We start from the raw sequence: 27,989 nt of genomic DNA, 5'->3' as shown, positions 1-27,989 counted from the left end.
GCAACAGCTCTGCGATCAGCCTTTTGATTCGGCACGCTCTGTTCTTCTAGGCAACCAGTCAGCACCCACAGAGCTTTGGTTTAGCAGTCAAAAAATCTCTGTTTGTGCTCAGTTTGGTTTGTGGTTTCAGGTCAGGACTGATTCTGTCCTTCTTCACAGGCCTCCTCTGCTGCGATATACAATGTATGTGGACGGGTGTGTCCACATGGGAGGGGAGGGGGGCGTTTGGAACAGCTACAGCGATGAATACCTGCAAGCTTTGTTAAAATAGCAACTTTTACCCAGCTTTCAGTTTTTAAAAAGACCATGGACTTGGTTGTTGTGGCTCTCTGGCAGTCTGGGACTGAAGGTCCTGTTGCCCGTCCGTGTGCTACGTTGCTTCTAATGGGTGGGAGTTTTGTCAATGTTGGTTTTATTGTTAGACGTTAAATGTTCCTCAGCGTTGGTCTCGTCTCAGCTCACATTGTTTCAGAGATCTCAGTATCGAGCAGCTTTCCATACTGTCCATATCTGACTGATCATTTGATGGTTACTATGATTATTGGTTATGTGCCTCTGGAAGTCAGAATGGTCAGAAGTTCCCATCTTTTTTCCTGCTCCGCTCTCTTCCTTGCAGTTTGTTTTGGTTTAGGATCGGGGTTACAATAAGTTACCTCCATATGTGCCATAAATTAAAGAAACATTGCGTACGTTAGTTTTCAGACACAAGTCAAAGCAGATGTAGTTAGTCTGATCTTCAGAGGAATTTGTGTGTCTTCTTCCTGTGGTGAGTTTCTCCAGCAGTTCAGTAAATCCCTGCAGAGATCTGAAGGTATCATGAAGCCTTGAGCTTCGCATCTGCAGTGCAGTTACTCATGTTCATCCACCATCTTCACCTTCATCAGGCTTTGTCAACCTCACCTTGTTTTCACTGGAACAAGTCAGCAGTTAGAACTGGTGAGGTGTGAGGTCATCTGTCACAGGCAGAGGACGCCTGTCCAGGTGGAGGTGGGGTTACACCTTCTTAAATGTCTCCTGTGAAGGTCGTCTCTGTTTCATGTCTGCCACCGTCCACGTCTCTCACGCCTCATGGGGCTTAATGCAAAGCCTTCATCTTCATAATAATATCAATGATATCATAATGAGGTGAGAGAACCAGATCAAAATGGGTCATAAAATGCGAATGACAACTGAATATTTGATTTTTATGTGAGCCCAAAACTTCAGTCACTTCAGCATTTAGGGCTCTGGTAAACTTTTACAGACTAAACGTTTTGTTTTCTGTTTGTTTATTTTCACACACGTACTATACTACTATGAGTAAAGTGACAGTGAAAGGGCGCCTCTGTCTCCTGTGTTGCCATGTGTTTGTCGGGTGTTTCACAGTGGAAGTGGGTATAAACTACAGGCAGGATTTAAATGAAGTCCTTCGCATCTGATTGATGAAACTTGAGCACTGCTTGGTGAACAGGGACTGATGGGGAGCTACGGAGCCCTGCTGGCCTCCTCCCACAGGCCCGTCACTTTCCAGGGTGGAGGAGGAGGGAGACGTGAATAAATTAGACATGGACACACCATGAGACTCACGCCTCTGATGCAGGATGTCTCACTGCGAGCTGACGGCCAGCTGGGTTTCATGTGGTTAACCAGGCCTCTTTAAGCAAACAGTCTCTGATGAACCCTGCGGCGTCCAAACATCCGCCCACGAAGTGAGTGCTGATGTCACACCTGGTTTGTCATCGCCGTGTCACCTGTGTTTTGCAGCTGTGACAAGCTGACTGGACTCCAGCAGAACGTGACTCCCCATCGTGGACCCTCTGTAGAGCTTCAGTGGTTCTAGAGGAACTCGGTGGGAGGAAGTTTGGCGGCTGAGGGCTATAGTCACATGGCTTCATCCATCTTTGAGACTGCTGCCGCTTTCCCATAGAGAGTTTTGATTATGTTGAGTGCTGCGAGAAAGAAGGGCTCAGTCAGGAAGATGTGTCACGGTTATAAATCGCAGCTCTGCTGTTTTGTCATCGTGTCCTGTCACAGTTTTAATTAAACAAGACAAAGAGCAGGAGAGCGCAGCAGCCGGCGATGGAGGAGAAAGATGGTTTGTGGGTTTGTGATAATAACTGGCACAGAGCAGGAGGAGGTGGTGGTGATGGTGGTGGATCAGAGGGGCCTGGCAGGGTTTACTGGAGCGAGCACCAGATGTTATTAGTCCCTGTGCTGCCTGCTGGCTCAGCAGGCAGGCAGGATGTGTGGTTTGCTGCTGCCTGCTGGACCGACTCTGCTGCTCTGCTGCAGGAAAGACCAAAACCCACAATGTGTTTCTGACTCCCATCCCAAAGTCCACTGCTTCCTGCTAAACATGGAAATCTTGTTGATTGTTTGCTGGTTTTGGTCCTTGATTTTCCTGTCTCGCTGAGGGAAGACATGAAAAAGAATTAAGTGGATTTAATTTCAGTCAAGTCAGAAGCAGAGATGAACTATTATTCTTGCCTCACATCTTTCCAACGTGAGATTTGATGAGAAGAAAATCCTTACAGCAGTGAGTCTGGGTTGGTTTCAGACACGTTGTCATGGAAACCAGCTGCTGTAAATGGCTGCTTTAACAGAGGCAGGTCAGTTTTCTGTATGGGAGTGATTTATCTTCTAAAATACCTGCAATCGTCAGTGTCCTGATGAAGGATGGGGCTACGTAGAGGACAAACAGAGCAGCCAGAGGCTTTAACTCACTCCCCGACACACACACACACACACACTCGGTCTTCCTCACTCTTTCCATCTCTTATCTCTCTCTGGTGACTAGGACTTTCTGTTGTGGCCTTGTGTTTGCTCTGTGTGGGTGTGTCTGAGAAGGTCATTAGATTGTGTTTGTAGGGTTCTTGTAAAAATCAGAGCTCTCTAAGCGAGGCTGATGGGTTGATGGCAGTGGCAGTGCAGAGCTGGCCAGCTAAGGCTCATATTTTGTCTGCAAATGTAAAAAGTGCAGGTGTGTTTTCTTGCTTTATTGCAAAGTCGAGATTTGGCCTTGGTTCAGAGGATGAGTTTCCTCCCACACTCCACCTCCTGCAAGTGAGGTTAACTACTGACTCTGAACTGCCTTTACGTGTGAAGGATTGTTTGTGTCAGCCCTCTAATGACCTGACCACCTGTCCAGGTGTTCCCCGCCTCTCGCCCACTGCCTGCTGGGATGGGCTCCACCCCCTGTGACCCTGAACAGGGTAAGCAGTGAAAGATGAAGAATGGATGGATAAGACAGGAAATATCTGAACATGTCATAGACTAGAAGTTGCAGCCCTTCGCTTCTGTTTAGATAGATAGATACTCTCAAGGGAAATTCAAGTAGGTTTAGTAGGTTTAGTTCTGATCTTGAAAATCTCCAATGGACTGAGCAGCCTTAGAGCTTCCGGCTGCATCTCAACTAGTCTCAGTAAATGAGCCAAACCGTCACCTTCTGATGTTGAAGTGATGTTTGAGTTTGCGGCTCGTGTCCGTCCCGGAGCGAATCACGTATGGCGAAGAGCTACAGATCAGCTCTTCGCTCTGGTTATTCATGGTGACTGATTGAGGTGTAAAGTCTCAGCTCAGCTTACTGCACTGAGCTGCTGCTTTCTGTGTTGACTGGACCAGATATCGTTATCAGTGTTTAGTCATGGCTTCAGTGGTTCGGCGGTCGAGATGATCGGCCTGCGTCTCAGTGGTCTGGACAGCAGCCAGCTCCTCTTTGTTTCCTCCTTCCAGCCTGATGCAGCAGATGGAGCAGCACAGATTTAAGAGCGTCTGTGTTTGATGTAACCTTCTTCCTAAAAGTGTTAAAAGCTCGGGGAGGCCTTCAGCTGTGTCTCTTTTAATGGGAGGAACATCATTAAATGTCTGCGTGAAATTAGGCCTCCTACTGTAATTGGCAGCCTAATGAGTAGATAGAGGAGTATTAGCACACAGCCGTGTTAGGCATGCAGCCCCTTTTGATGCTTGGCACTCGCAATTTGGAGTGATTATTTGTGGCGAGCAGGTGAGGCGGATAAACACTGTTTTGATGTGTGAGGATCTGGGAAAGGTTTCTCCCCGGAGGGCTGGCAGGAGAGCAGCCGATGGAAACAAATAAAGTTCACAAGACTGAAACAATGTCTTCTCCCTGACACCTGTCTGTCGGTAAATGTCAGGGAACTTAATTAGTGCTCGTCCTCTCTTCACAGGACTGGGGTTCAAAACCACATCGTACTCCTTTTTCATCTGCTTAAAGGGCAGAGCAGCGTGATGTGTTGATGAGGTGGTTCATGCAATCATAAACGAGGGAGACCCTCCCGAGTTCGTCCCAAAGGCGTGGATGGGGCTGACGTCTCGGAGATAAGCTGTAACCTTTGCCCTGAAGCCCTCATTGAGTTAATTCTTCAATCACAGAAAACACATGAGATGGTTTTCTTAGTTTATCCCCAATAGCCTCAGGAGGTTCAGTGAGTCATTTTGACTTATTCACCAGTGGGTGACGTAACAACGCTGTACCCGAATGTAAAGTAGAAACTGAACTGAGACGGCAGGCAGAGCAAGCAGAACCGTTAAACCATGTGGTAGCTAAATCTCAAACTGAAACTGGTCTTCAGCTGTTCTACAAAGAATCAGAAACTGGTTAATGTCCTGCTCAATGTTAATGTTCTCAGGTGGGTCAGTGCTTTGGAAAGGATTTAGCCGTGACAGCTGCTGGTCTTTTCCATCTGCAGGTTCAGGTGAACACAGTGGACTCCATCATTAACCAAGTCAGACCTCAGATTTATCTATCTACATGAAGGCGAGTTGTGAATATTTAATGGTTGTGCAATGTTAGCTAAAGGTGAATGAATGTTCTTGGCGTTTGCTTTTCTGAACGGCCTCATCACCTTCCTGGTCACCGTCTTGTCCTGCTCGTCCCACAGAGGTCACAAAGAGGTGTTTCACTGAATTATCCAATCAAAATGGGCCTTTTTTTGGAACCAAACCTGAATGTCTGATTTGCGGTGAAACTTTGAACAGTTGAACCTCCTGGAGAGCAGCAGCTGTGATTGGGCGTGGGACGATGAAGACGAAGACCTGACTGAACCATTGTGATGTTTATTGACCACAGGCCTGACTAGTGAGCAGCCTTTCAAATGGCTGACTGTCAGCAGACTTTTCTGATCGTAGCAGCTGAGTTGGGACTGTTTTCTCTTCTCTCATTAGGACTCCTTGCTTGTTTAAAGGCTGTTGTTCATCATCATATTTATTGTGGTTTTAGGTTTTATAGTGCCTTATTAATGGCAGCCATTTATCTTGTGCTGTCACAGCAGTGGCTCAGCATCCCGCCCAGTTGTGCAGGACTGTTTGTATTTCCTTTCAGCACACATCACACATATTGTAATTGTTGGATATAAATCTGAGCACTAATGGCCCTGTCACATTCACTCTTATTAGTGTTTGCAAGTGCTGGAAACAGTTAGTGATTCTCTGTGTCTGAGGAGGCAATTAGTCAGCTGTAATAGGACAGAAATCCACGGCAGCGTTCCTGTAGCGACGTGGGCTCTCGGGGTACAGCTCGCTCTCCATCAGGCCGCAGCTCATCTGAATGCAGAAGGGTTTCCTGCAGGTTCAGGCAGCTCTGAACCGGGCAGCCCTCATCCATTCCTGGGCAGGCAGCTGCTGCATCACCAACCCATCTGAACTCACAACTCGAGATGATGTAGAAGACATTGCGAAACGTGTTGACATGGAGGTGTTATTTTTAGCTGTGCTGCGGGTCTCTAGACACAAGTATCATATCTGTCAGGGTGGTCATCCACCACTCCAGTCCACAGCTGTGGCACATGACTTCGCTGGCTTGTGTGTCCATCGAGCGGTTTGGTTCATTACACTTTGGGACGGTTATTCAAGTCGTGGACGGTTCGTGCAGAACCTCTCCGCGCTGTCCAGTTTTTTCCTCTGATGAGGTTCCAAGTGAGCTGATTTGATGCTGATGGGTGATGGGTGGAGTTAAAAGGCTGCAGGGCCGCCACCGTGACAACAGTGTTCTGAGCAGCTGATCTCAGCTGGGACAAAATGTGTCCACTTCCTGTGTGGACAGGAAGACAGCTGCTGAGGATCAACTCCTGCTAAGGACCAGTCATTCAGAAACACCATCTGTCCCCTGCCTTCATGTTTCAGGTGAGTGTGTGAAGCAACTCGGTCCAACAGTTTTCTGGGTCTGCCACGTGTTGATGGTTCAATTCTCTGAACAGCTGCGTTTGCAAGGCATTGTGGGTCAGCCTGTTGCTGCACCAGTTATTTATCTCAAGCTTGTGCACCAGGTGAAGTCAAAGTGTGTGCATGTATTTTGGTGTGTGGACCCTCTCATTGCGAGCAGTTGCCATGGCAACGGCAGTCCAAGGTTGCTTCTATTGTGCTGCCCACACCACTGTACCGTGTGTGTGTGTGTGTGTGTGTGTGTGTGTGTGTGTGTTCTCACTGAACTAATGTTAGATAAGAGACGTACATTCTCTCCTTTTTCAAACTGTAATTGCTTTTTGTTTTATTCCTCGTTTTATCAAAATAAGGAATAAAACTTCGGGGGAACAGGGGTCGTTTGGAGAAACTTGGAGAAGTTAGGGCTTTTCAACTAAATTATGAAAAAGGAAAACCTGACAGAAAGAATGTGTGTGATATCAAACTGGTGTTCAAATTCACTTTGTGTTCATGTTCACTGTTGGTGAACCTGCTTGATGAAAACTGTCCTCGCCAAACAAAAGGAAGGTTGTGGTCTGGCACTCAGTGTGGACAGACACTGAAGGCTTTGTAATATCACCTCACTTCCAACAAGCAGACATTGTGTCATCTGAGCGTGTCACACCTTATGGAGTACTGAGGACTTGTTGCTCCTGTCAGCTTTGACCCGTTACAGACCAACAACGACTGCTAGTTAAAGGTAGAAGGTTGGACCTGTGAGAACCATCTGAGACCTTGCTAGCTCACTCTGCTGTTGAACTTTTCACTTTTCATTCCAGAGAAGTCTTACAAAACAGTCAGTTAATATGTATTCAGCTGGGTTCGACTGGGTTGGGGTTTGGTTAAATACTTAATAGCGATTAACTGATGAATCATTAACATCCCTAGTGGAAACGAAGTGTAACTGCAGCAGTGTTTGGTTCCACTGAGGAGGCCGCTGTTGGTGTCCCGTTAATGTCAAGTCTTTGGCAGTGCGAGTCCCTTCCATCTGGCACTCTCCAACAGTCCAGTATGTTGTTGTTTTGGACGTCGCTGGGTTGTTTAGGTCAGATGATGTGTGATGTAACTTCACTGTTTGATTCCACAACGTTTCATGTGTTGTTCTGATCACTTTGCTGTTTGCAGCAGCAGAGGCTCAGTTTACCAGAACGATCAATAAATCAACAGATCATCTGATGGATTTCTGGTTCAGCTCTCTGGTATTTTGTTTTGCTGTTTATGTTAAATGTCTCTGCACGAGACAGGAGCCGGAGATTGATCTGCTCTGAGTAGGAAAAATCTTCATCAAGAGGGATGCGTTTGTCTGTTAAACCTTTAATCTGAGTGTACTGTACAACATGAGTATTTCCGTTTCGTGCTGCTGCATACTTCAGTACATTTCAGAGGGAAATGTTGTACTTCGCCACTGAGAGGCTACCAGTTAACTTACAGATGAATGTCCAGTGAGGACAGAAACAGTCCACAGTGGAGACTCTTTTATCCCAGACAATCTGAAGACAGACGCTCACTCGCTGCTGTTGACGTCTCTCATTTGAACCTTGAACCTCAGGGGTTTTTTGAACAGTTCTCAGCTGGATGTGGATGAACCCACATCCTCCTGTTCATCTCGTAAGATTCAAATAAGTCCTTCCCATCAGCCTCAGCTGGACTCTCAGTAGATGTTAGCATGCTGACATGCTAAGAAGGTGAGCTCAGAGCCACATGCTAACACGCTCACAGCTGATATGAGGCATTACAGCCAGACATTAGCCAAGACACAGAGGCCTTCTGTGGGAACTTGAAACAACCACACAAACCATTTCTAGAAATGGCTGGTAGGCAGACATCTCAGCCGACATCTCCAAAACTCTGCAGCTCACACCAAAACTATCAGGATGGATAAACCACACTACCTCAGCTGCAGGTCAATGAGCTGTCACCAACTTTGCAATCAGTATTGACGTGGACTCCTGTTGGTCATGCATTTTAAAAATCCAGATAATTTCATCAGAATGGAAAACAAGATCTGTGAGTGTTGATCAGAGGCCAGAGGCTCCAGAGGAGATTAGACTGTGATGTTCAGACAGGAGGCGTGGGCTTTGCAGTCACAAATCCTGACATGCTTTCATCCCTCGTGAGGTCAGAATCAGCAGCAGACTCTTTGATCAGGACATCAGACACCATCAGCTCTCTGCTGAAGGATTCCCACTGAACAGTCTGTGAAGTCCAGGAGAGAATAAAAACCAGTCCCTCAGAGATCTCTGGAAGACTCAGTGTTCAGTCAGAAGGTCCAGGAACACGAGCTGCTTTCAGACAAAGCAGCTTTGGAATCTGATTGAGTGGCTTCTGGTTGACCCAAACAGATCCCGTTTGTCCATTCATTGGCTCTCAGCTGCCAGACTTTGTTTTTCTTTATTCTACTAAGTAAATGTTTAAAAAAAAATAAATGTTTTAGTCAACTGAAAGACACGCGTGGACACACGTGTTGTCAGTGTGTTGATGAATACACATCAGTACTGTAGTGAAACGTTCCATATTAACTTGAAGAGAAATTCTGTTTTTTGTTTGATTTCTGTCAGTCATAATAAGATTGTACTCACCAAGTTCTGAGATCTGAGGACAGGAGATCTGAAGTCTGAGCTCACCTGGAAGAGGAAATGACACCTGCTCAGATGTTGATGTGCAACATGGCTGGAAATCAGTTCAGAACGATCAAACTGGGAGGTGGGCACAGACAGAAATAGCCATGTGAACAATGAAAGAAAAAGAAGAAGAAGAATCACTTTATTGACAGTATATATATTTTTACACACATACACTGAATTCGTCTTCTGCATTTATCCCATCCTTAGTTGAACACACACATGCAACACCCGGCAAATTACATGCAGTGAAACACACACAGGAGCAGTGGGCAGCATCAAGCGCCCGGGGAGCATATTGGGGGGTTAAGTGCCTTGTTCAAGGGCACATCAGCCAGCTAATGGAGGGAGGGAGCATTTTTCACATTAATCACTCCACCACACCCAAATTTTTCCTGCCCGTCCGGTGGGGGAATCGAACCGCTGACCCTCCGATCACAAGCCGCTTCTCCAACCTCTGGGCCACGGCTGCACCCGGTCATGAGCTGCAGAGAGTGAGCGAAAGAGTGAGATTTATTAACTAACATTTAACCATTTTCCCTTCTTGGTACGCCTACCTACCACCTCCTGAGTTTCCAGGAGACGGGGTCTCATCTCGTGTTTGACAGTTTAGGAGTCGCTCCGGCGGTGCACCATCGTCCCACTGCTGTGACTGACTGCTCAGAGTCTATGATGACTCTGCGGCCTTTGTTGTGGCCCCGACATCACGGCGTCTTTTCACCGGCTGCAGGCGAATGTGTGCCAGGCTGTGGTGGCTGGTTGCAGCTTGTTTCCCGCTGGGATCACAGTGTGCTCTGCTCTGTACTTCTATGATTGCTTCAAACAAGGTCTTAAAGTAGGCTGCAGATCTCCTAATGAAGCTCCCAGGAGGCTTCCTCTGATTCAGGGCAAACTGACTCCATCTTTACAGGCCCCCGTCTTGTTTTTCTGAAGAGCGTGAAGCAGCTGAGCGGTGGGCTAACTGCCCGACTCCCCCTTCGGGCTCTGAGGTTGACAGTCAGAGCCTATTTGCCATTTATGAATTCACAGCTCTGCCATGTAGCACACAGAGGCCGGCCTGTGAAGAGCCTCTCTGAATACATAAGCTGTCACCTCTGGGAGGAAGAGGAGCGACTGCAGCCGTGCTGATGAAAACTGTTTTCTGTCTTGTGACGGGATGAAAGGCAACGTGCTTCATGTCTGTGTTCTCTGTTGAGGAAAACAGGCGAGGACTCACCGAGTGCAGGGTAAATCCTTCTCCAGCGCAGGGGGAATCCAGCCTCTGTTGGAGGGGTTCATCCTCTTTTTGGTGAAGTCACATTTGTCAAAGTGATTTTCCCCTGGTGCAGGGGTGTAACCTCGCTCAGCTCGCAGGCCTCCTCAAAGCACTCTGGTCCACTTCCTGCTCCTGTGGCTGTAGAAACTACTCGCTGTGTTCTTCCTCACTGATGGACTTCTCCGCCGCGCTGAGCGCCCACACAAGAAGGCGAAGTCTGCCCTCTTCGATTGTGACGCTCTGTCAGAAAAGCTGACATTTGCTGTTAATTAAAACCTTTTCAGTCTTGAAACAGAGGGAACAGGACATAACAGGACGTCGTCTACATTTGCCAAACATACGAAACGGAGCCAGGAAGTGGAAGTGAGTCCTCAGTAGCGGGCTCCAACACTTTAACTGGTTTGGGGGGAGTTTCTCCTGAAAGTGAGTCCACTGTGTTTGATGGGAACATCAGAGCTGTGGATGGAAGCAGACGTGACAGAGGACAGATGGTCTGAAGGAGGTCCAGCAGTCAGACCTTTAGACGGTTAAGTTCCTCTGTGGAGGGAGTCACCTCGTCTCAACAGACTGAAGCCAAAGTTCTTCTGAGACCGTTTGAGAGCAGATGTTCACTGAAACACGCTGATAAGCTAATTATTTCATTTCACTCGAGCAGATGAACTCACACGCTGTCAGTGCATCAACCTGACAAGGACGCGTTGTGGCCTCCCCAGCCAAAACCGAGAGCAAGAAAAAGTCATTTAAATCATTCATGTGTTTCAGAAGACTGCAGGAAGGAGTGTCAGATAGCAAACACTCGGACGGGTCGTTTTGGAAGGAAGTGAAAATATTTCGTCACTGAGTTTTTAAGATTTGTTAATTTATTTTTCACTTTCCTTGATGTGTCTTTTCATGTGATATTTCTGTCCCGGAGTGAAGCCTGTTTCCTGTCGGGTGCGCCGAAGGTGTTCCACCCCCTGCCTGTAAATCCTCCTTCGTTCTGTTTTATGAGCTCAGCTAATGAGGTCAAATGTTTGTCTTATTTTACACAGCAGTCAGCCGCACTGGGGAATGGATTCCCCTCAGGACTTCAGGAGCACCTAAGTGTTATTGATTAATGTGTAGCTGAAGAAATACAACATGATGCAGCAAACTGACAGTGAAAGCTAAACTGGTGGGTTTTCTCTCACCTCAGTTTAGATTTTAACTGAAAGGAGCACAAACTTATTTTAGAAAATTAGCAGGAGGAGAAATCTGTGAGAAGAAGCAAAAGAGATAAAATGTGGACGTCAGCTTTGAGTCGGCGGCAGCCTGGGATGTGATTCCTTCTCTTCCTGAGATGTGAGTGTTGGAAAGCGTTTTGTAAATGTAAACATCCCAGGCTGCAGACAGGAAGCTGCTGCTGCTGGGTTCTTTACCTCAGAAAGCCGCAGCTCGGCAGCCGCTCTGCAGGGACGCCGGGAAACGATCGATCGGCTCAGTTAATTGTTCTGGTTATCTGATGCTCCTGAAGGGCACTTAAAGGCCTGCAGAGATGATGGAGGTGATCAAAACCAACACACACACACACACACACTCACACACACACACACACACACTCACTCACTCTCACGCACACACACACACACACAGTCACACTCTCACGCACACACACACACACACACACACACACACACTCACTCACACACACACACACACTCACTCACTCACTCTCACGCACACACACACTCACTCACACACACCCACACTCACCCCCACACACACACACACTCACACACACACTCACTCACACCCGCACACACTCACACCCGCACACACTCACACCCACACACACTCACACCCACACACACTCACACACACACTCCTTCTGAAGGCTGACGGCAGCATGTTGACCAGGAAATGTCACAGCACCCACTGTGTTCTTTAATGGTGCTGATGCTATAACACAGGCGTACATGTGGAGGGTGGAGGTGCTGCTGGGGTTCATTATTCTCTCTGAGATGATATTAATCACGTTGATTTTATGTCCCTGCGGCCTGTCAGTCACTCTCAGGTGATTATTGATGGTTTCCGTTTCCTGCACGCAGACGGAGGTGATGGTGCAGACGTGGAAACTGGCTGCTTGTGTTTCTTCATCTGAGGTGTTTAGCTCCTCTGCTGGCTGGTCAGCTGGGTGGACATCTTCACAGTCTTCACGCAAAGAAGAATAAACGCTTCCGAAAACAAATCGGTAGCTGCTGTAACGCACGTATTTAATGAGGGGACGATCGGAGTGTCAGAGTGTGGTGTTTGGTCAGGACGTCATTTTAAACATTTTGGATGTTACGATCAGCACCGTCAGCCCACAGTATTTGACCTCCCTGTACACCCGTGTTCAGCCTGTGTGACTTCAGGAACTTCCTGCTCCGTGAAAACACACAAATTAAAAACACCAAAAATGTCTGTGATGAGTAAAACAAAGTGATTTCAGTGTGAGGAGACGGAACACAGCACACACATGCTAAGGTGACGTGTGTGAGTCCTTCATTAGCATGTCGACACGTGTGCGGTGCTGGCGAACCCGGTCGGCCCGGGCCGCCTGTCGGGAACTTGTCTCGTTTGAGCTTTGCTCTGAGCCTTTTGAGCTGCTTTGGATCTTGAAGGTCCGTTGGTGAACACTTTGTGCGTCTGCTGTTCGAGGAGTTGGATGAAGCCGCTGTGGCCATCTGGAGGGGAAGTCCTGCGTCAGACCTCCAGCCAGCCGTGATTCGTCTCGGCCTGGTTTTCACCCCCCTGCGACTCCTCCTTTTATTGGTGCGCTTCGTCCCTCCTGCTCCATGTTTCAGTTCGTCTCTCAGCGCTCTGCAGGGGGCGACCGCTGAACCGTCTGCGAAATCCCTGGAGCCCAAAGCACGTGGTCTACACCCAGCAGGTCCTGCCTCTCATTTCAGCTGATATCATGTCATTTCATTCTCTAAAAATCTGAATCAAAACTGTTAAAATGGAAAGAGACAAATGATGTGATAAGTGCATTAAGTGCGTTGTGGTCAACCACGTTTGTGTTCAGAGGATGTTGAATCAGGTCTTATTTGATTTTTCCCCATTTTCCCATTGTGTTGGTGTTTAGCTTCCCAGACGTCTCTGTGGCTCAGTCTGTCCATCCACCGCCATCAGAAATCCCTGCTCCAGTTTTCACTCAGTCGTCCTTTTTACCTGCTCACAGGTGGGCTTCGGATAAAACTTCAAATCTGTAGTCTCAGAGCGGACTGAACGTTCGACGTTTGTCCATCTAACAAGTCCAGAAGCTGCAGGAGGTTTAAATTCACCAGCGGGTCTCCACACTTGGAGACTCCTCCGTCAGCATGTTTTAAACATGTCTGATTTCATCATGTCGAGTTCAGTGGAGCTCGTCCAGAGTGAAACATCTGCCGCTCGGCGAGGGCCAAATCTGTCGGCGATCTTGCGAGCAGCCAGCGGGGGGGGGTTGGACTCCACAACGATTCCTTTCGGGTAGTTTTCATCGGGAGAGAGTCCGACTTTCAAAACTGTCAAACTTCTTCTGTTTCACCTTCCCTTTACGTTAACAGCCCTTAACAGCTCTCACTCTGTAAGACAGTAGAAAACATAATGTGTGTATCTCAATCTGCTGGTATGTTCAGTTTCCCACATTCTTCCATAACGTCAACAACCCTCACGAGAATGTCAGAACCAGCAGAGTGTGAGGCCTGCTGTGCTGTTCTCCCGCTCACCTCCGACCTCCCGCTTCACGTCGTGGATTTGTGTGAGTATTCTAAGCCAGGAAGGTTTAAAATTAATAACATTTAAAGAGAAGAAGACGTTAAAGAACAAATATCTACCTGTGAATGTGATATTACAGCCAGTGAAAATTATTCAAAACGTTTGAAATGAATTCCATGAAAGAATCCTGAATCCTAATTAACTGAAGTGTATTAATACCAGACAGACTCTTCACTCAAAAAATGATTTCTTTTTCTTAATTTGATTACTGTTCTATTTTCTGAACATGTTTCTGAGATGTTCAGTACAAATTTCAACCAAATCCAGTGGAAAAATAAGCACCTGGTGAGACTGCAAAGAATCAGAGAAATGATGAAACTTCAACTACAAAGTTGGAGTCGGGCCTTTGCAAGGCCCATGAATTTAACACAAGTTTACGTGAATGTTTCAGAGAAGATCCATGGCACGAACCAGGAGCTCTGGGTTCTGGATTAGCTGCTGTGGACACACCTGAGTTTTCAGTGCGCTTTTCCTCAAAGCTCACAGCCCGACTGGACGTGCTGCAGGGTCACACGAGGTGACGGATTCAGGTCATTTTCACCACAGGACTGCAGCTGTTACACTTCAGCTGGATGTTCGTCCCGTGTTTTCTCATCTGCTTTCCAGCATTAAGGGCAGATTGATGGAACTATTTTCTCTTGGCATCAGCTGTCTGGGGCGCATAAAAACTATTGGGAGTGAGAGCTCCCCCCTTCTGCAGTAAACCCTGCTCGATCGGCGGGGAGGAAATGACTTTCCGGCCTTCAGGAGTACACCTCGGAGCAGATGAACTGAGGCAAGTCGTTATGTCATCGATCCCTGGAGCATTTCACCAGCAGGCTGAACTCACTACGGCCCAGACTCTCCCATTGATCGCACTGGTCTGCGGTTACGTAAGGTGACAAATAGCGCGCACGCTGCTAACGGGGCGTCCGGCCTGGAGGGGTGATCACGGGGATGTTTTCCAGAGGTGTTATACGTAGGCGCTCTCTGACAGAATTACACATCGGGTGAAGCTGGGAGTCGAGTGTGCACAGATTTCAGACCACTACAGTGAACAGAAAGCACTTCAGATTGTCAGAAGAAAGCAGTGTGATGCCATGGACACTTTTCAGACCCAGAAGCTTCCCTTATTATACTGTCTGTGGTGTCCATGTTGCAGTTTAACACATGAGAGAGCTAACGAGCTAAGCCAGTTCTTACATAGCAAACATTAGCATGTTGTCAGTCACAAAGTATTTCCCTGCTTCATTGTCTGTTTTACCCTAAATGAGACCATAACCTAAAGTTACCAGTTAGCATGTTCACATCTGACTTGTCATCACTATAGTGTGCCTGAATGCCAGGTGATTAATGCATCAGCGCTAGCAGAGCACAGAAAGAGTTGGTTTGTACCTCTTTGTGCGTTTCTCACCTCCAGCAGCTCCATTCATTTGTAAGTAGTCACTGTTGAGGTGAGTAGGGCTGCTAGCAGACTGTAAACACATTAACGAGTTTTGGTCTTTTTCAAAATCAGCAGCCTGTTGTTCAAAGCTCCACGGAGTAGAAACCCACACCTTTAAACCTTAAAGCTGAGGCCTGTCCAGGGTGGTTTGACGTTAAAGGTAGCGAGGCCTTTAGCCTGGTGCTGCCCGCGGGGCAAGCTTCTTCGCCCCTCTCGGGAAAAGGTTTCTCCCATTTTTAATCCGTCCAGTGGTTTGTTTTCTGGTGTGTGATAAACATTTCAGTTCATTTTAACTTGACTGGAAACCTCTGAGCGCAGAATGCAAACTCCGCTTTTCAAACCGTGAGCTGGTTCAGCTGTGTGCTGCAGTGCTCAGAACAGCCTCGGGCGTGTTGATGAATCCAGCCCTGCTTCCCTCAGGTGCACCATCCAGCTTCCTGTTCACAGCGAGGCGGCAGAGGCTTCAGGGTTGTAGTCAAACAGCTGAGCTCTCTGGGCTTTCTTCCCGGGCAGGTTTTTATCAATGAAGGAAGGAATCTGCCTGCAGTTTAGTCAGAGACGCTCGTTTCGCTCGCTGCTTTGTGGCTCACGTCAGCTTCCTGCTGAGACGAGTCGTGTTGAGACGACTCGAGACGCTGCTGCTGTTCGAATGGCTGACTTCCTGCTGCTGCTGGACTGTTTGACTTGTGTCTGTATTTAGACGTGCTCTCACCTAATAGATTATGGATTCAAAGGATATACATGGATAACTGAGATGCTGATCTCAGACTGTGACAGTTAAGTCACCTTAAGGATCAGGGCTCAAGTCTCCAGTCATTCACTGATTGATTTGTCATTTTATTGTTTTTCTTTTTTAGACTTGTGAGCGTTAAACAGAACATCATGTCCTACAAAACCTTTGTTATAAATTCTGCGGGCTGATCTTGTTTCTTCTTGTTGATAACATGTGCACATCAGCAGTCTCCAGGTGCAGAGGGTCACCTGGTGCAGTGTGAAGGAAAAGCAGCAGCTCTTTATATTTGAGAAGTAAATGTTTTGTGCCTTTTTGTTGCATGAACGTCTTCCCCACAGATGATTGGATGTTCACATCCAGACTCTCTGAGATCAGAGAAGCATGAAGAGAAATTTGATTTAAAGGAGATTCAGTGCCATTCAGTTTAGGCACAATTGATTGATGATTTGATATTTTCAATAATGAAAGTATGACTAAAATTAATTTCCTCAGATATATCAAATGCTGAATCAGAAATAGCCCAGTAAACTCTGTGGTCTGCCACACCCAACATTGTCAAAACACTCTGGGGGACTCGTTGTGTTGACTGTTTTAACTTTACTGCTGTGGTCAAATCTCAGCCTCAGGGTTCACTTACTGGCTTCTTGTGGATCTTCACGTTTTCTTTGCAAGGATTCGTTTGGTGTTCGTCGCTCCTTGTTGTTCAATTCAAGGGCACTTTTTTTTTTTTTTTTACTGACGATAGAAAAGCTAATTTTCAGTTTTTATATGCATGTGGTTCATCGCTGAGACCAAAAGAGGACAAATAAGCGAGGAGGTTGAAGTGCCATGTGTGTAAGCAGTTTTCTGAATCATTTTGATAATCCTGTATGAACCACAGCTGGACCTGCAAAGCATCTTCTCACATCAGGAAACTGAGGTTTGCAATGCACAGGAGCATAAATCAGCTGGACCATCAACAATTTCTTGTGAAAGCCAATAAGATATTAAATCCGGAACTTTAGGAATAATGACTCAGGATCAGGAACTATCAGATCCTGTTCAGACTGAGAGTGACGCCTCACTGTTGCCTCAGTGAGGATCAGCCTCATCTGTTTCCGTGACTAAAGGTGTCATCTGCTAGCATGTGTTGGCCACAGCTGGATGAAGCCGCCAGAAAGCCTCACGTGGACTGTGGGGGGAAGCAAACACGGGGAGAACATGCAAGCTGTGAGCGCAAACTGCTGCTTCATCACGCCGTCCAGTGTGCTCGTTTGTTCAGACTGTGGTGTGAATTCACAAAGGATGTCTTCTCCGCCCAAAGGTCCAATTCACAAGTGATTCTGCCTGATGATACTTCAGTGCAAACAGGCCAGTAAGGTTTTGCACCTGACTGCGATTGCATGTGGCAAAGTATAACGCGGCGAGTGAAGCGACAGCTGACAGCGAGGAGAACAGGATGATAAGACTGTGAGAGAGGATGATCAATGAAAAACAGTCTCTCACCTCCGTTCACCAGCAGTTGCCACCAGCTCTCTGCAGACATCAGACGCCTGCTGGTGGGTGTGAACTGGACTTTTGGAGCACATATGTTCCACATTGTCTGCTGACGCGAACTACTCAGCCCTGACACTGAAAGCGTATCAGGAAGGGATCTCTTAATGTCTGCTATGAACAGGAGGAAAGACTACAGCAAACAAAACCCGGACAACCAGACGGTTGTCTTCAGGCTTGTAAAAGTGTGATTTTACTAATTTAAGTACTGGCTCTGGTACCAGACCCTCCCAGCCCAACTGTCCTCCATTTTTGAAGCAGTTGTAAGTCATTTATTTTCAGCTCCATCCTGCTTCGCACTCAGCCAGCTGCAGCCATTTCCACCCGCCAGTTTCTCATTTCTAACCGTCCTAACAGTCCTCTGTCAGTCGGAGCTTCCAGTGCAAACCTCCCTCACTGAGGAAAATTAAACCTGAAGCACTTCGACCCCGAATGCGGTCAGATGGAGTGCCATCAGTGCGACAAGTGCTGTCAGCCGGCCTGCTGGAAACTGTCTGAATCAGATTTGTGATTTTAAAAAGGCTTCATGTCCAGACGCATGTTTACACACTCCTGCTTCACTGAAACCTGCACAGCTGGACGCACTGTGAAAAGCCCTTCTTCAGACCACAACACATCCATAAAAGAAGCTATTATTCTCAAAGGAGGAGCTCTGAGCATTACTTTGAGTCACTTAGGGCCGTGAGAATTTTTATTTTACTTTATTCTTTTTGAGATCTAAAAGCTGAGCTGAGGTTGGAGCTTTAAAGTGGAGTCATTTGTCCCGATAATGGCCCCAGTTGTTCGGCGGGTGGCTGCTGTGCATGGCGATGACATTCGGCCGTTCGGTAATGAGCAGAGCTAACGGAGCAGCGGCGCTCAGCAGGACGGCATCCCTCACAACAGCCCGCTCTTAATTTCCCTCTAATCTTCCTGCCTCACCTTGGCTCCCAGCTCTAATCACTGCACGAGGAGGAAGCCAGTGTTTAAATGAAGCAGCTTACTGGGTGATTAGGGGAAGGTAAATTATTCATTACAGAATGTGCAATCATAGAGCAGCCTTTGGTGGAGGATGAGGGGATTCAGGGCCCGCTCTCCCGGAGCGAGACCACACCCCTCCCTCCCTCCACAACTGACGGCAGCCATGAGGAACCTGAAGATGAAAGGAGCCACTGAGATATTAGGGAGCTGTGGCAAATCCACAGGTAATAAACTCCAGGCCTGAAAGCAGCTTGTTAGCTGCAGGTGTGATTTTCTCTGTTAATGTGCAAAGCCAGACTCCTTTGAGAATCCACTGATCCCAGCAGCTCACTGCAGGGAGCTTTTAGTTCAGTGTCTTCATGATGTGGACTGAACTCCAAGGATGGTCACCTCATAGGCAGTCAAGGTCACTGGAGATATCTGACGACGATTTCTTTGGAGAATGTTTCTCAGGCTGTTTCACTGAGAGGTCAGTGAAGTGCAAAACTTTGCTCTGGTGTTCATATGTGAGTGTGTGTGTGTGTGTGTGTGTGTGTGCCTCTCAGAGGCTTACGAGTAGTTGGATAATGTTGGATAAGGGACTATTTTCTCTCAGTGTGAAGCACATAATTAAATGCATCCAGTATGGCTTCAGTGTGGTGGCGTCAATGTTCCAAAATTCCACAGTAGAAGCCAGGGGGCAGCAGAGAGTTCAGTGGCTCGGTACACCTGAATAACAACTGGTGCATCTCTCCCCAGGCTGCAGATTGGCCAACACGCACAGGTGTTGTTTGGATACGTTTGTGTTTTGTTTTTTTCACTCTTTGGGTTTACGAGTAGTGAGACCGTTGCAGCCAGCATCTTGAGAGGAAGTTGGGTGACTCTCAGCTCAGGCCCGCATGCAGCTTTGTTAAGATCTGGGAGGTGTGCACATCAGCTCCTCTGCGAGCCTCTGGACTCGATGGCCCAGTAAGCCCGTTCTCAGCTGGGATCTGAGGGGTGTTTGGTAAGGAACAGCAGTCAAACACTGAAACAGTTTAACTCGAGTTACCATGAAGGCTCATCTCTCTAGCCTGGTTGATATTTGTTGTTCATCTGCCTGATGATACTTCAGTGCAAACAGGCCAGTAAGGTTTTGCACCTGACTGCGATTGCATGTGGCAAAGTATAACGCGGCGAGTGAAGCGACAGCTGACAGCGAGGAGAACAGGATGATAAGACTGTGAGAGAGGATGATCAATGAAAAACAGTCTCTCACCTCCGTTCACCAGCAGTTGCCACCAGCTCTCTGCAGACATCAGACGCCTGCTGGTGGGTGTGAACTGGACTTTTTAGCACTGAGGCTCATGTCCATTGAAAGAGACCAGTATTGTGCAAAAAATATATACATATTGCCTCACTTAAACATGTGAAAAAGGTCCTGGAGCACTGACTATTTGTTTGACATTTAAAGGTGCGTTTCACCCTCATTTGTGCAGGTTCAACGGCTGTAAAAGCCATACAATCCTGTGAATTTTTACTGTGCACAAAGGATTGAGCAGTAGATATATGTCATGGTTGAACGTCCACGCTCTGATGAAGAGTTTCCATCCATAAGAACGTGTGGCCGTTTGAGTTCTGTGATTTGGTGCGTTTGTGCTGCCCCTGGTGCTCTGCACACTGAAGAGGCAAACACGGCGTTATCTGTCGAATTTAAAGTTTCACTCTGCGAAAATGATAGTGGACCTTTAAGTCAGTGATGTCAGACATCCTCGTCACTGAAGGTCAAGCATCCTCTGGATCACTTCATTAGTATGACAGAATGTCAAAGTCCTGCAGAAGAAGATCGTGAGAAGTGATTCAAAGGACACCACACTATTTGAAATGAGAAAGCTTAGAGCAGTTGGAGGGCAAAGATCAGTGACCATCAGCTGAGGACAGGCTGAGTCTGGCAGCGTCCACAGAGTGTATCTGAATGAATGTTCTGAGTCAGTGTTTCCTGGAAAAGATTAAAAAAGTAACAGCCACCGCAGAGCCAAGAACAAAGAAATAAGTCAGAGGAAGTCATTAATCAGCCTGAATGGTTCCTGCGTCTCTACTGGAAATGACCTTGTCTTGTAAGTGACTGCTATCTGCTTCAGTTTATCAGCAGAGGTTAAGTGCTTGCTCGCCATCTGCGACTCTCCATCATGAGACTATAATAAAAAGATCCATGTTCCAAGATCACCCAAAGTCAGCGTTGTTGTTTTAACATAATGGGCCGGTGAGCGTGAAAATAATTACTTTAAGCCCAGGAGGTTCTGCAAGAGAAACGAGAGATAAATGTGAGGCTTTTTCTGGTTTTACTTACCCTGAGCAACAAGCCGCAGGCCTGGCCTAAATACCACATGTTTGTAATAGGGTCATAATTCATGAGAAAAGTAGTTTTGCTCTGTCGCTGAGTTTGTTTTAGCTGCTAGCAGGAAAATGGGTCATTTTAAAACTGGTAGCATCGTAATGAGAGGTATTAGTACACTTCAGCCAGGATCATTAGGCTGTTTTCATGGATTATCAGCAGAAAACGGAGCAGCAGTGGTGGGTAAACACCACTGATTTAATCACATAGAACGGCACAGAGATGATTCTGCTGGGACGAGACGTGCAGTCAGAGCTCATTAAGCTCTTTTCTGTTTTTGTTGTATTTCCAACACGTCTCTCACTGTACTCGTGCTTCTTCTTCGTCTTTGTTTCACAAAGCAGCCGCTCACCGCCTCACCACCGTTGTTTCATTCCTCAAACGTACGGCCGCGTCTTCGACAGGAAGCCGCCGAGGAGATTTGAATTTCCGTCGTCGAAGCTGCTTTAACTGGTCTCACATCGCTGGTGGAGGAGGAGCGAAGCTGATGCAGTACCTCAGGGCCTGAAGCCTGCTGCTACAGAGAGCCTATTGAGTCAGCTCATTAATGCACAAGCTGAAAGACAACTACTGCGACTAGAAAATATTCCAGCAGGTGTGAATCCTGCCCCGCAGTGTATTTCGTTGGGTAGTTTTAACGCTCTGCATACAAAGTGTCCCTTTGACTCAGGATGTTTGAACAACCAACCACTGCCATGCAAACTGAGTGGCTAATTACATGTGGACTTTAGACATGGCATCATCAACCTGAATCTGGATTCATATTACTGAGATACGATAAAATATTAATGAGCAGGACTCTTCCTCAGAACAAGAATGAGTGACACTGATCTAAGATGAACTCAAGTCTGTCAGTTTCAGCACACTGTAAAAATACTTAACTCAAAGTTCAGCAGTCAAAACAAACTGAAAGCAAAAATTTGCAGAAAAATCTGCGTAGTGTCCAGGGTTAACATAACAACAGAGTTAAATTTCATCGTTGCACAAACCTTTGGTGGAAGGAACAAGGCAAAGAAGGAAAAAAAAGGAGCACAACCAATCAAATTGAAATCTTATAAGCTAATCTAAAGATACTGCAAAGCAACCTAAAAGCGTGCACCGTGTGTACCATTTTAACTGTGAACAGCTGCTTAAATCCCCTACATGCCAATACCAGGGTCTGTAACCACAGTAACCAGCAAGCAGAGCAGTGGATGGATGGAGCGGAGTACCAGTACAACACGTACCGAAAGAAGGCCCCGAAGCCGAACTCTGCACTTCCTGTCCTTGTTTCCACCGCACGCTGTTTGGCTCTGATGGCCGCAGACTCCGCCCTCGCTGTTCAGTTGTCATGCTGAGTGTTAACGAGCAGGTGCGTTCCCTCTGTGAGCTAATCACGTCTGCAGCAGAGCGACGCCCATCTCTGATTGGCTGTGGCTGAAGGATGCAGAGATTCAGCACAAACAGCCACAGCCTTTAGCGGGGATATTACCAGCTTCCTGCGCAAACATGTGAGAATGTCTGCAAAATGAAAGACTTTTGAATTTAAGTTTATGGGATGGGGAGTACTGGGAAAAGACTGAACTGTTACAAGATGTGACATCAGATGTAAGTGATGTGTTTGCCGATGTTTGGCTGTGAGATTGTTGCTGGTGTCCAGACTGACGACTTCCCACCTGCTGGGTGGACCATACAGACAACCTCTGGACACTGAGCTTGTACGAACATCTCGCTTTGATTCATAACCAGATTCCCATCAGCCTCAGCTGTACCTGGTTTGGCTGTCGGCTGCGTAACAAGCTAAACTAAGATGATTACTATGGTAACATCACTCCTACAGATCGTGTAATGTCAACTTTGTCTCCGCTAACATCACCACCTTCAGACCAAAGTGTCCTGTGAAGTTTCCTCATATGAGCCGCTCACCTGTGATTATGTTGGTTTTTCCATCCCAACCCCTTAGTGCTGCCGGGCTCTTGTGCAGCTTCGTGTGGAGTCATGACTGGGCAGATTTGAGGTCTGGTTTCAGTTTCACTGGGTGGATTTGATTTAACCTGCCAGTCTGTGTGGATGCTGTTGGAGACATTCCTCCTGGATCTGCCACAACATGTTCTGTGAGTCCCCTCAGCAGCAAGCAGTTACTCACTGGGAGGAGGTTTTTTTTCTTCTTTTTTGTATATTGGCACTTTTTTTGACAGATTTTAAAAACAAACGAGATACTCGTCTTTTTGTTCTGTTTTGTTGTGAGGATTACACGTTCGTGTATTCTTTGCTGCTCTTAGCAGGGATGAGTTGAACCCAGCAGCACAGGTAAGGAAGCAAATTAAAATGACCTGCCATCTCCTTTATTTAATCCCTTCATTCTGGTACTGCTGCTCTCCTAAATACCCAGAATTCACTTCAGCATACAGTGCTGAAGCAGCACGCTGAAGTGAACACAGCCCTGGCGTCAAACATCAGTCCTGCCTCTGTCCTACTGGGGACTAAAACTACTTTGTCCCGGTTTTGTGGTCCATTTGCTCCCCTCTCTCGGCTCAATGCGAAGCGTTTAACAAACGACCCCAGTGGTTGCTGAGCTGCTCCTGCGACGGTGGCGCCGTCACACAGGGACGGGGGTGGCTTGGGCACCGCGTTCTTGCTGACCTATTCACTACCTGCCTCTAATGGGTCATATTTTAGCTCGTGTGGCGGTGACAAATGGCCCCGCTCTAAAAGCCCTGTCCGAGGTGCTGAAACTCGCTTGATCTATGACTGAGCCTGGCTGATAAATGCCTCCCATCAGTTTGCATGTGACGCCGATTCATCACCAGGCTGAGGTTTGTGTTGGGAATCCATATTGGATTTTTAATGAAAGAGAATATAATACAATTCAAAGTCAATGGGTTTGCCAGTGTCCTCACACACACACACACACACACACTCTCTCTCTCTCTCTCACTCGTCGTGCTGTTTGAGATAGCATTGTGTTTTCCTAACAGTGTTAGAGCATCTGCCTTGAAGGGCACTTCTGCAGCCATGTGAGTCCAACGGGACACAGCACAAGATTTAATAAAGGAACAGTTCACCCCCCCACTCCCCCATGGAGAGTCGGGTGAAGTTTCTTAGCCCACAAAATATTTCTGCTGTTCCTTTAACTGCATCCATACAAATGACTATTCTCCATTTCATAGGGAACAGACATTATTTGAAAGATGTGTTTTGTTGTTGTAAGGGTCCAAATTTGACAAGAAAAGATTGTAGTTATAAGACACCACACAGGTTTAATGAAAAATGTATTTGTTCATAAAACTGTTTACATTATAGTCAGCTTAATTGTACACTAGACTAACAAGTTTTTATGCCATTATAAACTATCTTTGCTTGGCACCATTTAATGTAACACAGCAAGGAAAAAGCTTTTTGCAGACATCAAAGCCGTCTCATCAAGGGATTCAAGACAGAAACGTTCCTGTGCTGTGCTTTACTCTGGTTGCATGAATGACCAGTAGCCATGGAGATTATAGTCAAGATATCTGCCTGATTAAGGTTGTTATAATGACACATTTGAAATACAAAATAGTCTCTGCTTTTAGCCAGTTACTTTAACAAATCCTTCTCTGATGCCACGCAGCTGAGGTCCCGTGCAAAATGTCCCATCAAAAGTTGTGAAACGAGGGCACATAAATTACCTAGTCCAGCATCCATCACTCGTTGTATTCACTTAATCCCAAAGTGCTTTTAAAGACAAAATGTTTCTTACATGGACTCGTCCTGTAAGTCTATAACAGTTGCCCTCACCTTGACCCCAGACACACCAAATCCCAGGAAAGAAGAGGAGGGGGACTGAGAGCTGGGAAGCAGCAGTGTTTCGGTTGGGTCTACTGTCAGTTTCCTGTAAAACACCTGGCTATACAAAGACGTATAGATGACAGAGCAAACCACGGCAACCACGATAAAAATCACAGCACAAGTAGCCATCACCAGACTGTCCCAGTTCTCAGTTTTGTCCCTTGGGGCTGCCCTCTCCTTGGTGGTCACATTGACACAGTCCCAGCTGTATCCGGGCTGTACCGCAGTGACCTCAACACAGACCTGGTAGTGAGTGGAAGGCCTCAGCTGTTTGATGCGGTACTCTCTGACATCAGCAGGAAGCCTGGCTTTGAATGGCACCAGGAGGCGGCTGCTGCCTTCCGCTAAAATAGACCAGTTTATTTGTGACACCAAACCACCTGAGCTCTCCCAGGAAACCAAAACGGAGTGACTTTGGACTGATGTGATGTATACATGCAGAGGTTGCTTTGGAGGCTGGGCAGCATATCCGTCCACTGCAACTGTCACAGACTTGAGGTCTGCCCCAACAAGATTGTGGGCGATGCAGGTGTAGGAGCCAGCTTCCTGCTCCGTGGCGTCGTAGATGTCTAAGGTTCCCTCAGGATGCATGTAGTACTTATCGAACACACACCCAGGGAGGACCCTGTCACCCAATGGTGTCACCCAGTAGACCTCAGGCTCTGGTTCTCCAAACGCCCGGCAATGCAGTGACAAAGAGCTCCCTTTGACGACTTCAGCCCGATCCAGGAGGCTCCCAGGTGAGATCAGGGGAATGCAGATCTCTGCCATCTCTCTGAAATGCACCTGTCGGACATGCTGGCCTTGGTACTCCGGAGGCTCCACACAGAACAGGGAATCGGGCTCCATGAAGCGAATAGCAGTCCTGTTCATGTTGATCCAGCGGATGACACAGTCACAGTGGATGGGGTTGCTGTGCAGACTGATCTCCCGCAGGTTGCTCAGGGACTCCACAGTGCTGCTGTGGAGCGTGCTCAGAGCGTTGTTGTTCAGCATCAGAGTCTCCAGCCTGGGTAGGTTGTGGAAAGCTCTGGGGTGGATGAAAGACAGCCTGGGATTGTTGGTGGCCTCAATTTTTGTGAGCTCTGGCAGGTTGTTCAGGGCAAAACTGTCAATAGATACGAGCTCAGGCATGCTGTTAATGCCGAGCTCCTTCAGATGCATCATGTCCGTGAAATCACCTCTCTGGATCCTCTCAATGGGATTCTTATTCAAATCCAGAAACTTCAGACTCTGGACTCTTATCAGCGCAGCTCGGGGGACTCGACTGAACAAATTATCAAAAAATGAGATGCTCTCCAAATGCTCAAGACCAACCAGAGCATGATCTGGAACTTCAGTCAAATTCATTTTGGCAAGCACAAGGCTTCGGAGGTTAGCCAGGGGTTCAAAGTTCATGTCTGACAGTTCAAGGATGGGGTTTTCTCCCAGCATCAGTATCTCCAGGTTGGGGAGATGCTGGAACCACTGGCTGTTAATGCTTGTCAGTCGATTGGAATTGAGATGCAGCCTCATCAGCCTGCTCAGACCCTGGAAGGCCCTGGGGCTAATGGAGAAAATCAGGTTGTGGTTGATGTAGAACTCTTGGAGATTGGGCAGGGAAGCGAGGCAGCTGTCAGATAGCTCCTGAATCCAGTTCTCCTCCATGTGGAGTGACAGCAGCTGGGGGAGAGACCCCAGAGAAACATCGCTCACTGAGGAAATGTTATTCTGAGACAAGTCGATTTCAGTGATGTTTGCCAAGTAGTTCAAAGTTTTCTCCACATTAACAATGTTGTTTGTCTGTAGCAGCAGCACCTGTGTTTCTGGTGGGAGTCTCTCCGGCAGTGCTGAGAGGCCCAAGTCATTACAGTCCACAGTGGCAGCCTCAGTGTAAATAGAGCTGGGTGAGAACCAGGGTCGTATCTCACATCGACACAATGCAGGGCAATGAGCGGCCCCCTCAGAGGCCACAACAAAAGCAGCAAGAGACAGCTCAGCCAGAAAACAAGCCACGACTGCTGTCTCCTTCATCTTGGCCCCGTATTCCCTTCAGCCAGTAATTGGCCCTTATGGAGTCAGCTGTTAGCACTGTTAACTTCACAAATAAAAGCTCATTTGTTACTGCAGCAAGACAGAGTGGATTTCTGCTGATGCCTGGTCCCCGAAGCTTTGGCCCTGTTGTCTTCCAGCTTTTGGCAAATGGAGGCAAACTTTCAGTTTGTTCTGTGCCAGGTTGTCATGCACGCTGCGATATGTCAAGGTCGATGTATCCTTCAGGGAGCGATGCTACGCAGCAGAGGGGAGGGCGACGACTGCCGGGGCTGCGGGTGGGGATGAATCACTCTGCCTTCCATCATTATTATCCTCCGTCACTGTCGCCGGTGTCAGTTTCCATCTGGGCAGAAAGGAGAGAAAAAAGGCCAATATAACACAGTGCTGTTGAGAAATGAAGGCATATTGACATTTAGGAACAGGGAAGCTTATTAAGACTTTTTAGCCTCGTTAGATTTTATTGCTTTCCTCAAACCATTGGAATCCTAGGTTCTGGTTATCTTGACTTCATGTACATCATTTGACACATTTGAAACCAAAAACAGAACTTGTGAGTTTCTCTATGTGGCTAAATGGAGAGAGGATTGATGTCTTTCATTACTGTTTCAGTTAAAACGTTGAAGTAAAAGTGTTCTAGAAAAGTTGGAGCTCTGGGACGACGCTCTGTTGATTCAAGAGGCAAAACATTTCGAGTCCCCATTTTTCCTCCCTGCGTTGTGATTAAGAGAGCTTCAGCACCCTCCAAACCTCTCTTGTGTCGTGAACAAAGCACCTGCACACACTTAACCAATCACCCACGCAAAACAACAAGGACACAGTTTGCTGCAGCTGAGACACACAACCTCGAGGACTTGTAGATCCACCAGAAATATCTGTGGAATGAGCTCAGCGCAGGTCTCGTGCTGCGACTCCTCGACTGCTTTCTGCATAATTCATAAGGCGCTGAATCAATGTTGTTGGCACGGGTGACAGGTCTGCGGCAGGCTTTGCCTGTGTCGACTGCACATATTGATGTTTTGATTAATTTGTGACCTTGAGTGCCTCGGGAACCGCGGCTGAGTGTACGACAGTAGATGAAGCTGTCGGTAAAGTGTAGAACCGCCGGCTGCTGATGAGGACGAGCTATGACACTTCATGCATATATTAGCTTGTTTATGAGTGTGTGTGCAAACAGGTTTGAAAAACTGAAAGAGTTCCTCTCTCGCTTCATCCCCCTCTTGCTCTCAGTCTCGAGGTGGCGGAGGAGAAGGCTAAATGTTCGTACCCAGGCAGTATATCATACGTCTCATATGCCACGTATGTGCGTACCTCAAGTTTCAAAAGAAAGCAGCTCTCAT

The 27,989-nt window shown here is 47.2% G+C and overlaps 2 protein-coding genes across 4 annotated transcripts in view; one reads left to right on the top strand and one right to left on the bottom strand.

Moving 5' to 3' along the window:
- The window catches only part of immp2l (inner mitochondrial membrane peptidase subunit 2), an 87,110-nt gene that overhangs the window by 34,678 nt on the left and 24,443 nt on the right, over nt 1-27,989 (top strand). The window lies entirely within an intron of this gene.
- LOC124061715 (leucine-rich repeat neuronal protein 3-like) lies at nt 24,093-26,631 on the bottom strand. Its single transcript, XM_046393895.1, has one exon. It carries the CDS (start codon nt 26,629-26,631, stop codon nt 24,526-24,528), a length of 2,106 nt encoding a protein of 701 aa, XP_046249851.1. The 3' UTR covers nt 24,093-24,525.

The sequence above is a fragment of the Scatophagus argus genome, chromosome 7 (assembly GCF_020382885.2).
Source record: "Scatophagus argus isolate fScaArg1 chromosome 7, fScaArg1.pri, whole genome shotgun sequence".
Classification (NCBI taxonomy): domain Eukaryota; kingdom Metazoa; phylum Chordata; class Actinopteri; family Scatophagidae; genus Scatophagus; species Scatophagus argus.
Note: the sequence above shows the minus strand (reverse complement) of the source record. Positions and strands in the feature narration are given on the sequence as shown.